At 38.6% G+C, this 14,100-nt stretch overlaps 1 protein-coding gene across 2 annotated transcripts in view; it reads left to right on the forward strand.

Annotated features, from left to right (window-relative positions):
• Nucleotides 1–14,100, forward strand: part of KIF24 (kinesin family member 24) — a 71,951-nt gene that overhangs the window by 19,804 nt on the left and 38,047 nt on the right. The window contains exons 2-4 of one of the 2 annotated variants that reach the window (XM_070375443.1): nucleotides 3,771–4,418; nucleotides 6,011–6,118; nucleotides 7,950–8,139. In XM_070375443.1, coding sequence (XP_070231544.1) covers nucleotides 3,796–4,418; nucleotides 6,011–6,118; nucleotides 7,950–8,139 — 921 coding nt within the window. In that variant the 5' untranslated portion in view covers nucleotides 3,771–3,795. The remainder of the gene's footprint in view (nucleotides 1–3,770; nucleotides 4,419–6,010; nucleotides 6,119–7,949; nucleotides 8,140–14,100) is intronic. The other variant, XM_070375444.1, reaches the window with a different exon arrangement.

The raw sequence follows: 14,100 nt of genomic DNA on the forward strand, positions 1-14,100 counted from the left end.
TGGTGATGGACAGGGAGGCCTGGCGTGCTGCGATTCATGAGGTCGCAAAGAGTTGGACATGACTGAGCGACTGATCTGTTTGATCTGAGGGAAAACCACTAGGCCATTAAGGTATGACCTAAATCAAATCCCTTATCATTATACAGTAGAGGTGACAGATAGATTTAAGGGATTAGATCTGGTAGACAGAGTGCCTGAACTATGGACACAGATTCGTAACATTGTACAGGAGCCAATGACCAAAAACATCCCCAAGAAAAAGAAATGCAAGTTGTCTGGGGAGGCTTTACAAATAGCTGAGGAAAGAATAGAAAGAAAAGGCAAAGGAGAAAGGGAAAGATTTACCCAACTGAATACAGAGTTTCAGAGAATAGCAAGGAGAGATAAGAAGGCCTTCTTCAATGAACAATGCAGAGAAATAGAGGAAAACAGTAGAATGGGAAAGACTAGACATCTCTTTGAGAAAACTGGAGATATCAAGGGAACATTTCATGCAAGGATGAGCACAGTAAAGGACAGAAATGTTAAGGACCTAACAGAAGCAGAAGAGGTTAAGAAGAGGTGGCAAGAATACACAGAAGAACTATACAAAAATAATCTTAACAACTTGGATAACCATGATGGTGCAATCACTCTAGAGCCAGACATCCTGGAATGTGAAGTCAAGTGGGCCTTTGGAAGCATCACTACGAACAAAACTAGAGGAGATGATAAAATTCCAGCTGAGCTATTTCAAATCCTAAACGATGATGCTGTTTAAGTGCTGCACTCAATATGTTAGCAAATTTGGACACTTAGCAGTGGCCACAGGACTGGAAAAGGTCAGTTTTCATTCTATTCTTAAAGACAATGCCAAAGAATATTCAAGCTACTGTACAATTGTGCTCATTTCACATGCTAGCAAGATTATGCTCAAAATGCTTCAAGCTAGGTTTCAGCAGTATGTGAACCAAAAACTTACAGATCTACAAGCTGATTTTAAAAAAGGCAGAGGAACCAGAGATTAAATTGCCAACATTCGTTGGATCATGGAGGAAGCAAAGGAATTCCAGAAAAACATCTGCTTCACTGACTATACTAAAGACTTTATGTGGATTACAACAAACTATGGAAAATTCTTAAAGAGATAGGAGTACCAGATAACTTTACCTGCCTCCTGATAAACCTGTATGAAGGCCAAGAAGGAACGGTTAGTACCAGACATGGAACAACAGATTGGTCCAAATTGGGAAAGAAGTATGTTAAGACTGTAAATTGTCACCCAGGTTATTTAACTTCTATGGAGAGTACATCATGTGAAATGTTGGGCTGGATGACTCAGAAGCTGCAATCAGGATTGCTGGAAGAAATATAAATAACCTCAGATATGCAGATGAAACCACCCTTATGGTAGAAAGCAAAGAGGAACTAAAGAACCTCTTGATGAAGGTGAAACAGAGTGAAAAAGCTGGCTTTGAAACTCAATATTCAAAAAACTAAGATAATGGCATCTAGTCCCATAACTTTATGGCAAACAGATAAGGAAACAATGCAAACAGTGACAAACTTTATTTTCTTGAGCTCCAGAATCACTGTGGATGGTGACTACAGCCATGAAATTAAAAAATGCTTGCTCCTTGGAAGAAAAGCTATGAAAAAACCTAGACAGTGGATTAAAAAGCAGAGACATCACTTTGCCAACAAAGGTCCGTATTGTCAAAGCTATGATTTATACAGTAATCATGGACGGATGTGTGAGTCGGACCGTAAAGAAGGCTGTCAGTTCAGTTCAGTTGCTCAGACATGTCCAACTCTCTGCGACCCCATGGACTGCAGCACGCCAGGCTTCCCTGTCCATCACTATCTCAAAGAATTGATGCTTTTAAACTGTGGTGTTGGAGAGGACTCTTGAGAGTCCCTTGGACTGCAAGGACATCAAGCCAGTCAATCCTAAAGGAAATCAGTTCTGAATATTCATTGGAAGAATTAATGCTGAAGCTCCAATATTTAAGCCACCTGATGCAAAGAGCTGACTCATTGGAAAATATCCTGATACTGGGAATGATTGAAGGCAGGAGAAGAATGTGGCAGAGGATGAGATGGTTGGATGGTCACCGACTCAATGTACATGAGTTTGAGCAAACTCCAGGAGATAGTGTAGAACTGGGAAGCCTGGAGTGCTCAGTCCACAGGGTCGCAGAGTCAGACAGGAGTTAGTGACTGACAGCAGTACAAGGGCTCTTGACTAGGTCTATAAGTCACATCTGGAGAAGGCAATGGCAACCCACTCCAGTACTCTTGCCTGGAAAATCCCAGGGACAGAGGAGCCTGGTAGGCTGCAGTCCACGGGGTCTCGAAGAGTCGGACACGACTGAGCGACTTCACTTTCATTTTTCACTTTCATGCCTTGGAGAAGGAAATGGCAACCCACTCTAGTGTTCTTGCCTGGAGAATCCCAGGGACGGGGGAGCCTGGTGGGCTGCCATCTCTGGGGTCGCACAGAGTCGGACACGACTGAAGCGACTTAGCAGCAGCAGTAGCAGCATAAGTCACATAGTGTCATTTCCACCACTTTCTGTTGGCCAAAATGTCACAAGGCCAGCCTTAATGCAACAGAAGTAAATTTCATCTCTTGGTGGAGAGCCCTGCAAAGAATTTTTCTTTTTTCATCTACCACAAATGGAAAAGGGTGGGATGAGTTTAAAATGTGCTTTTTAGCCCCTTTGACCATTTCCTCCAAAGTTTGTTACTCAGGGTCTTTTTATTACCATTTTTACCTGGCCCTCACCTCTTTTTCTGTTTCTCCTAGAAGGAAGATAAAATATAAATTAAAATGAAAAACAGAAAAGCTTTACCAAGAACTAACAGAATTTGAAAACTGAAGTATTTAAAAAATTTTTTTAAAGAAAATGTAGTTTACTTACCTTTCAGTATTCTTATGAACTTGAACTTGATTAACAGTGATACGAAGAACTCCCCAGGGTCCTGACTTTAATAATAGACTAGGATTACGTGTTATTACCACATCGTTTGTTAGTATTTAATTAAATATCTTATGTTAAATTTTTTAAACATTTTAGTGTATAGCCATTAAAATTTTTGACCATGGTATTAATTTCCTAGGTAAATTCTCTTATTCATGTTCTGTATATAGGTAGACATCTACGAACACCTGCGTTTTAAAATGATCTGAAAATCCTGAATTAGTAGATTCTAAATTAATGATGTTTTTACCTCTTTATTCAACTAACTTCTACCAGTACTCAGAATATACAAATGTGATTTTCTCTGAATTATATTCATGATCCTCTGTGAGTCACTAATTCTGCTTTCCATTTTGAAACAGTTCTTAGCCTTTGTTCGTTAATCATGGGAAACAGTTGTGCGACATGCCTTGATATTAACTTGAACATCTAAAATTAGTCCTGTAACAATCAGCAGTTGGGGACAAGGTTTCAGTAGTTTGTGGTATATGTTAAGTAGACATTGCAAAGTTGGAAGGAACTCCCTAGAATAAGTAAGTGATTTGTGTTATGCGTTCATGTACCTATGTGTATACATAATTGAAAGTCTCTTTTAATTAAACAAAGGACAAATTACTACAAATGCATTATAAGCATGTTTATACATTATGCTATGTAATCATTTTAAAAGAAAAATGTATTTATTAAAAACCTGGAATGCTGGAATGGATTTTGCTGCATATTTCTTTTGTGGTTCTCTTTTTTTTTAAGGAATAATTGTATTATATATACTATATTTCAAGTGAATGAATTTTTTTTTCTCTTCAGGGTTTATAGAAACCCGTTCACAAAAATGACATCCTGGTTGTATGAATGTCTTTGTGAAGCTGAACTAGCACAGTATTATCCTCATTTTACTGCCCTTGGCCTTCAGAAAATAGATGAATTAGCCAACGTTACAATGAAGGACTACTCCAAATTGGGAGTCCATGACATGAACGACCGCAAACGTCTCTTCCAACTTATCAAAATCATTAAGATTATGCAGGAAGAAGATAAAGCAGTCAGTAGCCGAGACTCTCGTCTTCAGACAAGCAATCTGTGTGTCAAGCCTCAGAAATCCAGATCTGGCCCTCGAAGGCAACTGCATTTTGATTCTCCTGCTGACAACAAAGACAGAACTACCAGCAACAATCAGTTTGAACTGTGTGATTTATCAGATTTTTCTGCAAGTGAACAGAAGTCTAACTACATAAAAGTACTGGAGCACATGCTACCAGATGATTCCCAGTACCATACACAAACAGGAATTCTGAATGCCGCAGCCGCTGATTCCAACATACAAAAAGCAGCTAAGATTTCACCCTTTTCATCAAATCACTTTTCTCCAGTACAAGGGGATTGTGATAGTTCAGTTATTCAAAGAGTCTCTCATGTTTCAGGGTATAACTACGGAATCCCTCATTCCTATATCAGGTAATAACTTTTTATCTTTATCTTTTTTTTTTTTTTCTGGAGGGAAGGGAGCCTTAGGCAAGGGCAGGGTTCTCCATGACCAGAGGAGACCAACTACTCCATATTTACAGAAAATAATAGTGAACAACTTCTGTGGTGATAATGCAGATACCTTGACTGGGGGAAATTGATGAAGAATTTGGACTTTCCAGATGGGAGAAAGATGATATTGTTCATGTGCATCAAGCAGCTGCTACTTACCAGGGCCTGCTGCAGACCTGTTTTTATTATAGCATGACATGATATATCTAGTGCATCCATGAAGGTAAAATAGTTAACTTGCTTCTGCAGTAGAAAAAAAATTTACAAAATCCACAGGATTTTTTTTCTAAGACTATCAAATTAACTTCAACCAGGGGTCATGAAGCTTAGTTTTTAAAAAACACTGTTTAATTCAGCTAGTTGAATTAAATAGGTCTTTGGAGCAGTTGATTTACCTGCAAAATTTGAAATATGGTCTTGATTTTGAGTGCTTTTTACAATTCCAGCCCTGGAAGAACAGATGAGTTTGGTCATTGCAAAGAATAAGATACTTTTGATAGCATTTAGAGTTTGGGAGCCAGAGTGACAATAAGTTATTTTTCACTTAGTGCTTTGAGTTAGAATTTGAAAAAGGTCCCTAAGAGTTGAAATATCAAGTAATCCCTAATACTAACCTTGGTATAATAGAAAATACATTCTTTTAAAACTAATGTGTATTACCTGTTTTGTTATTTTAAAAATTACTGTTGGTGAGTTATGGAGAAACAAAATACATTCTTAAGCCACTTAAAAAAAAATATAAGGGCTATTATTCATACCTTAAAAGTATTTCCATATGGTCTTATATTGGCTAAGGTTTCAGAGGATTTCATAACCAACCAGTTCTTTTATTCTAAAAGAATAGAGGACCCCAATTTTAAAGGTAAAAATGCCTTTAGTAATTTGAAATACATAAATGAATTCTATAGTGTTTCTGAAAATAAAATTTTTTTTGGCTTGGTTTAGCAAAGCACAGAGCATATAGTATTTTTTTCTTCTTTGAGTTGTGAAAGGACTAGATTGTTCTATGACCATCAATGCCATGATTGTTGCTGTCCTGTTGGTTAGCTCAGCGGTGAAAGAACAAATACTTTTTTGAATGTTAGTCTTTTATTGAACAACATATACAAATCTAAATTGGAATTATTTATAAACAGAATGAAGATACGACTTTCCATTATTTATTTAGATAGAATGGATATTTTAGTTTAAATATTTCTGCTTTATTTATTTCGCATATATAGAATACCCCCTCTGCCTGTCTTGATTCTAGATATAAAGATCATTAGAATATCTGGAGACTGAGACTCTTAGTGGGCAGGCTGAGGGGAAGTCAGACAACCAAAGAGTGAGCTAAGTGCTCTCACAGAGGTTTATACATGGCAGACCCAGGACGGAAGGTGTTCAATTGAGCTTTCTCACCTTTTGTATCATCTTACTCTTCTCATTCCTTATTATGTTAGAGAAATGGAGGTCAAGAAAGTTCATTGTCCCAATAATTTTCAATATTGTCTTCTCCCCTAAATTCTAAGTAGGAGCCAGAGTTTCAGAACCCTGAGAAACTCCCTCACCAACTTGAAGCTTCCTGTTAGTGAGTCATCCCTATCTGAAGAGCATTCTCTTTGGATACCTCAAATTAGGTAAGTTCAAAATAACTTATTGGACTCTGAATTCTAATAAAAGTCTGAGGCATTTAGAGGACTGGTTGCCCTGACTTATTTAAGATCGTGAGCAGACCTAACTCTAGCTGTATTAACTTTGCATGTCAGACAGATACAGTTTATTTCTTCTAGGGAATATTGCACATTAAAACTAGAGCCTTAAAAAAAGAAAAAAGCTAGAACCTTTTAGGATGCATTAAAAATGTGTTTTATTCTGAGAAATTCCTGGTGGCCCAGTGTTTAAGACTCTGTACTTTCACTGCTGGACCTGGGTTCAGTCCTGGTTGGGGAACTAAGATCCTGCAAACCCCACAGCATGGTCCAAAAAAACCCAGAGAAAGTTTGTTTTTTTCTTATAAAAAATAAAATACATGCAAAATACAACAATGAACCCCACATGCCTGTCATTCACTTTTAATGATCATCAGGATTTTGCCACATTTCAAGTCAAAATGGTTCTTTTTTTAGATGTCTACATTGGTTAAAAAAATAATAACATGCTTCAAAAGCCTTGAGTAGTTTTTTATGCAATATATTAGAAATTTTATTTCTTACTTGTTACTAATTTAGATCCTGGTGAAAAATAATTTTCCAGCCAGTTGGAGGTCTCAGAAAATTGAAGTTGATATGAAACAATTATATAGTGAAATATCCTGTGTAAACTCTATTCTAAAAGGCTGTTTAGGGGTTATTAATCAAATTCTAAAGTGTAAAGGAAGGAAATGATTTGTCTCTCTAAGACATTCTAAGTATGTGTGCCAAAGGCATTGGTCTTGGTAAAACATCTACTTTCAAGGATTCTCTTTTCATGTTACCTTGCTTAAGAGGCATTTCTGCATAGGTAAAGTGGTCAGTACTTCGATGTATCATATATGCTACTATTAGGCTCAGCTAGTAAACCTGATGAATTTTGTACTCTTAACCCAAGTAATATTGCCTCTCTTCTGGATGTTAAGGTAGATGAGTTCACTGAAGACAGCCGGAGAAGAAATGTGTCTGAATAGAAGGATGAATTAGTGGTGGACAGTACCAGTCATAGGAGAAGGGAATGGCACCCCACTCCAGTACTCTTGCCTGGAAAATCCCATGGACAGAGGAGGCTGGTAGGCTGCAGTCCATGGGGTCGCTGAGGGTCGGACACGACTGAGCGACTTCACTTTCACTTTTCACTTTCCTGCATTGGAGAAGGAAATGGCAACCCACTCCAGTGTTCTTGCCTGGAGAATCCCAGGGACGGGGGAGCCTGGTGGGCTGCCGTCTGTGGGGTCGCACAGAGTCAGACACGACTGAAGCAGCTTAGTAGCAGCAGCAGCAGCACCAGTCATAAAATTGTCCTGGAGTAGGATTGTGTTCTAACAAATAAATACATATCAAGGTAGGCAAAAAAAAAAAGGAAGCAAGAAGGACAAAGGGAGGGTCAGAATATACCTGGAAGAAACATGGTGAAAATACATTGAAACCTACCACCAAATTCAAGGTATTTCATAAACCCAGGTAGGATTAAAAAAAAAAATTAGATTAAATGGTCAAGAAAACAGTAAATGTACAATAGTAAGAATTGAAAGGAAGCAAGAAATCTGCATTTGAGTGGGATTGAGTAGAGATGGAGATAGAAGTAAATCAGGAGGATTTAGAGCTAATGAAAGAACTTTCTTAGTGTCAGCACTTTAGTATATAACAGATATTGTGTGTCTATGTGTGTGTGTTTGTATTACACCTAATTTATAACAAAATATACTGATACTTTGACCTCTTAGATAGCTTTATTTTGTTAACTAAAAATTAAAGCCCACTTATAAACATATATCAGACAGAACACTTCAGAGAAAGAGAATCCTTGGACTGAGATGGAGAAAATCAGAGTTTGTGTTCGAAAACGCCCTCTGGGCATGAGGGAGGTACGTCGTGGAGAAATCAACATTATTACTGTGAAAGATAAAGAAACTCTACTTGTTCATGAGAAGAAAGAAGCAGTTGACCTCACACAGTATATTCTACAGGTATGATACTTTCCTTCGATGGAACTAACATTATCAAGTGTCAAGTTTTTTGTTTGAGTAGCAGTACAAATTCTTATATTCAGTTTTTAGGTTTGAGTGTTGGCATTCATTCTATGTGACACTGCATTAATCACTGATAACACTTAGCCTTCATTTTTAAAAAATGTAGTGCAGTAGGAAATAACGCAAGCATAATTCCTTCTCTCTCGTGCAATAGAGTTGCATTATACATTGTACATTCACTTGGGCTTCCCTGGTGGCTCAGACGGTAAAGGGTCTGCCTGCGATGCGGGAGACCCGGGTTCTATCCCTTGGAGAAGGAAATGGCAATCTACTCCAGCACTCTCACCTGCAAAATCCCATGGATGGAGGAGCCTGATAGGCTACAGTCCATGGGGTCCCAAAGAGTCGGACATGACTGAGCGACTTCACTTTCACTTTCATACATTCACTTACCATGCTTTATGTGAATTTAATTATACATATTTAGTCATAAAAGAGCAAATGGGAGAATAAAAAGAGTTTAGATAATGAACTGCTGGTAGGAAGGACAGTCACTGAGTTGCCCCAGACCAACTGTGAGATGGTCACATAGTCTCATTTCTCTCCTGTCTCTCAGTGTGAACTTACTCTGCTGAGTGCAAGTCTGGAGTTTAAAGATGGAGAGCAACATGGCCCCAGGTTGCCAGCCAGCTGCTTATTTTGATTCTTAATTATGTTTAGGCATAGAGTTAAGTTGGTAGAAATTGGGTTCCTGAACAGGCCACTTTGTATAAGGTAGATTGCAGTGAGTAAAGATAATCCAGGAATGTGATTTCACATTGAACATGTATGTGGGTTTAAGTAAAACACTGGTAGCTCAAACACATTAAGAAATGTTCAAAAAAAAAAAAAAAGAAATGTTCACTCCCTGCCAGGATGATTAAGTCTAAGAACAAAGAATTTGATATCAAAATGAATTTATTCCCAGCTCTTAGGTACCCTTTCAATAATTCCTTCAGTCTGTTATGAAAGAAGCAAACCCCATTGATGGAAGATATTATAATTTAGGCACTCTTAAAATCATGAAGCAATTATGAATAATCTATTAAGATCTGGGAATTCAGAGTTTCTTTTACTCTGAATCTGCCTCCCTGAATGTTCATATTATGTCCATTCTATTCTCTCTGTCTCTTACTTCAAAACTCAGTGACTAAGAGTTCCCTGGTGGTCTCATGGTTAGGATTTGGCATTTTCACTGCTATGGCCTGGGCTCATTCTCTAGTCAGGAAACTGAGATCCTGCAAGCCAAGTGGCGTAAGGAAAAAAAAGTACAAAACCCAGTGATTAGTAGGAAGAAGAAAAAAAAAAGGTGGTGAGTAATCTGGTGTGCAGACAATTCACCTTGGTCAGCTGAGATTTTACTCTACTGAAATAAATCCTTTAACACTGAAGTCAGGTTGTTAATACTCTCCCCTCTTTAACACTTGCATTGTTCTTTGTTTTCTTTGCTTACCAAAATTGGGTTTCTCAGTAACAGTCAAAGCAATGCACAGAGTCTTTCTATGGGCACTAAATTACTAGGCCACTGTCTAACCAACTCAATCACTTTAACAGCCTTATTGATTGCTGGTCAGTGCACAATCTATTAGCTCTAGGTGGGAGGTATTTATATTGAAGATGGTCCAAATGACCAATTAGGTGTAATGCTATCTAGTTCCATGGCTACTTATAGCCATAGTAATAGCCCTCTCCAGTCACCATCTACCCAAGATTGCCTTAATGATGCTTCTGTCACAGTAATTCCCTCAAGGAGGCATCATTTTATCTTTTGTATTTTTCCATTATCCCAAAACACAATAACCTTACTTCTTTGTCATTACCATTGGTCAATACTTATTGAATATCCATAGTTTCCATAGCTCTTTCTCTGCTGTTTGAACTTTAGACCTTTGCTGTCATAGGTCAAACTCATTACTTGTCAATGCTTATAATCTGTGTTGAGAGGCCTTTTTTCCTCCCCTCTCCACCTTTCTTAAGTAGAAAGAAGAAAAGGGAGGTTCATAGCAAACATAGCAAGTAAATATTGATCCTAGATTCTTTGGGTTTTATTTTTAATCTTATTCAGGTATTCAAACACTAGGTTTATTTGTCCTTTAATTAAATATCTTATCTGTTCAGATCTTTTGTTACTTAATATGTGTGATCATATACATACATTGTGCTGTCATACTTAACCATTAAATTTTATGATAGCAACATAATGAGTGAAAAAAACAAGGAAACAGACCTGTTTCTTTCATCCCCAATTTCTTAAATAAAGGAAAATATATATAGATTTAAAAAAAGATGGTACTGAAATATATCAAAGTCAGTAGTGGCCATCTCAGGGTAGTAAGATTTACAGATAATTTGATTTTCTTATCTGTTGTAATCCATGTTTAAATTTTTTTCTGTGATCATGATTATTACTCTTATATCAATAAAATCAGAACTTTTGAATAGGATATAGATCATGCTATGAAGAGTGTCTCTAATCTCATTTTGTCCTTGAGGACAACCGATATTCTAAGTGTATCTTTCCAGAGATATTTTAGAAATACATTTATAATCTGAAAAAAAAATTTCTTTAAAAAATAAGCTATGCAACTCTTATCATATCAAGGCTAAAGTGATTTTTTATTTTTTTGGCTGCACCCAGAGCAGCTTGCAGGCTCTCAGTTCCCTGACCTGGGATTGAATCCAGGCCACAGCAGTGAAAGCCAGAATTCTAACCATTAAGCCACCAGGTAACTCCATGAAGTGAATGTTAACCAAACTTCATTAATAAAATATGGTCAAATGAAAGTGTATGTGATGCAGAGGACTTTATGAATTATAATAGTAATGTTGCATGCTCACATATCTTTCATGAGAGATTCTTAAAGAAGTATTGGAAAAATCAATACTTTAGTTCTATTGGAAGGAAAAATTGTGGTTGTTCAGTTGCTAAGTTGTGTCTGACTCTTCGCAACCCCATGGACTGCGGCAACACCAGTCTTCCCTGTTCTTCACTATCTCCCGGAGTTTACTCAAGCTCACTGAGTTTGATGGCATCACCAACTGGAATCAATGATGCCATCCAACCATCTCATCCTCTGTTGGCTCTCTTCTCCTTCTGCCCTCAGTCTTTCCCAGCATCAGAATCTTTGGCAGTGAGTCGGCTCTTCTCATCAGGTGGCCAAAGTATTGGAGCTTCAGCTTCAGTATCAGTCCTTCCAACGAGTATTCAAAGTTGATTTCCTTTAGGGTTGACTGCTTTGTTCTCCTTGCAGTCCAAGGGACTCTCAACATGCTTCACTAGCACCACAGTTCAAAAGCATCAATTCTTCGGCACTCAGCCTTCTTTATGGTCCAGTTCCCCCATTGGTATGTGACTACTGGAAAAACCATAGCTTTGACTATTATGGACCTTTGTCGGCAAAGTGTTGTCTCTGCTTTTTAATACTCTATCTAGGTTTGTCATAGCATTTTTAAGGAGGAAGCATCTTTTACTTTCATGGCTGCAGTCGCTGTCCACGGTGATTTTGGAACCCAGGAAAATAAAATCTGCAACTGTTTCCATTTTTTCCCCATCAATTTACCATGAAAAATCAATTTTCAGTTCTATTAGATGGAAAGATAACTAATTCCTTTAATGAATAAGTGCTTTCAAAAGAGCACTTATAGAAAGAGGAGAATAGCCATATACTCAGTGAAATAAAGGAAAACCAAAACCAGTTTATTCCCACATTTATTTCTCTTCATTTTTAAAAATTTTCCTGAGAAATGCCAAAAATGCTTTAGATATAATCAGTTCAGTTCAGTCGCTCAGTCATGTCTGACTCTGCAACCCCATGAACCACAGCACGCCAGGCCTCCCTGTTCATCACCAACTCCCGGAGTTCACTCGAACTCATGTCCATCGAGTCGGTGATGCCATCCAGCTATCTCATCCTCTGTCGTCCCCTTCTCCTCCCTGCCCGCAATCCCTCCCAGCATCAGAGTCTTTTCCAGTGAGTCAACTCTTCACATGAGGTGGCCAAAGTACTGGAGTTTCAGCTTCAACATCAGTCCTTCCAATGAACACCCAGGACTGATCTCCTTTAGAATGGACTGGTTGGATCTCCTTGCAGTCCAAGGGGCTGTCAAGAGCCTTCTCCAACACCACAGTACAAAAGCATCAATTCTTTGGTGCTCAGCTTTCTTCACAATCCAACTCTCACATCCATACATGACCACTGGAAAAACCATAGCCTTGACTAGATGGACCTTTGTTGGCAAAGTAATATCTCTGCTTTTCAATATGCTGTCTAGGTTGGTCATAACTTTCCTTCCAAGGAGTAAGCATCTTTTAATTTCATGCCTGCAATCACCATCTGCAGTGATTTTGGAGCCCCCAAAAATAAAGTCTGACACTGTTTCCCCATCTATTTCCCAAGAAATGATGGGACCAGATGCCATGATCTTTGTTTTCTGAATGTTGAGCTTTAAGCCAACTTTTTCACTCTCCTCTTTCACTTTCATCAAGAGGCTTTTAAGTTCCTCTTCACTTTCTGCCATAAGGATGGTGTCATCTGCATACCTGAGGTTATTGATATTTCTCCCGGCAATCTTGATTCCAGCTTGTGCTTCCAGCCCAGTGTTTCTCATGATGTGCTCTGCATATAAGTTAAATAAGCAGGGTGACAATATACAGCCTTGACCAGTCTGTTGTTCCATGTCCAGTTCTAACTGTTGCTTCCTGACCTGCATATAGGTTTCTCAAGAGGCAGGTCAGGTGGTCTGGTATTCCCATTTCTTTCAGAATTTTCCACAATTTTTGTGATCCACACAGTCAAAGGCTTTGGCATAGTCAATAAAGCAGAAATAGATGCTTTTCTGGAACTCTCTTGCTTTTTTGATGATCCAGCAGATGTTGGCAATATGATCTCTGGTTCCTCTGCCTTTTCTAAAACCAGCTTGAACATCTGGAAGTTCACAATTCATGTATTGCTGAAGCCTGGCTTGGAGAATTTTGAGCATTACTTTACTAGTGTATGAGATGAGTGCAATTGTGTGGTAGTTTGAGCATTCTTTGGCATTGCCTTTCTTTGGGATTGGAATGAAAACTGACCTTTTCCAGTCCTGTGGCCACTGCTGAGTTTTCCAAATTTGCTGGCATATTGAGTGCAGCACTTTCACAGCATTATATTTCAGGATTTGAAATAGCTCAACTGGAATTCCATCACCTCTACTAGCTTTGTTCTTAGTGATGCTTTCTAAGGCCCACTTGACTTCACATTCCAGGATGTCTGGCTCTAGGTGAGTGATCACACCATCGTGATTATCTGGGTCGTGAAGATCTTTTTTGTACAGTTCTTTTGTGTATTCTTGCCACCTCTTCTTAATATCATCTGCTTCTGTTAGGTCCATACCATTTCTGTCCTTTATCGAGCCCATCTTTCCATGAAATGTTCCCTTGGTATCTCTGATTTTCTTGAAGAGATCTCTGAAGTGAAGTGAAGTCGCTCAGTCGTGTCCAACTCTTTGCGACTCCGTGGACTATAGCCCACCAGGCTTCTCCATCCATGGGATTCTCCAGGCAAGAGTACTGGAGTGGGTTGCCATTTCCTTCTCCAGGGGATCTTCCCAACCCAGGGATTGAATCCCGGTCTCCCGCATTGGAGGCAGATGCTTTAACCTCTGAGCCACCAGGGAAGAGATCTCTAGTCTTTCCCATTCTGTTGTTTTCCTCTATTTCTTTGCATTGATCGCTGAGGAAGGCTTTCTTATCTCTCCTTGCTATTCTTTGGAATTCTGCATTCAGATGCTTATATCTTTCCTTTTCTCCTTTGCTTTTCACTTCTCTTCTTTTCACAGCTATTTGTAAGGCCTCCTCAGACAGCCATTTTGCCTTTTTTGCATTTCTTTTCCATGGGGATGGTCTTGATTCCTGTCTCCTATACAATGTCACAAACCTCC

This window comes from Bos mutus, chromosome 8 (genome assembly GCF_027580195.1).
Source record: "Bos mutus isolate GX-2022 chromosome 8, NWIPB_WYAK_1.1, whole genome shotgun sequence".
In the NCBI taxonomy this organism is placed as follows: Eukaryota; Metazoa; Chordata; class Mammalia; order Artiodactyla; family Bovidae; genus Bos; species Bos mutus.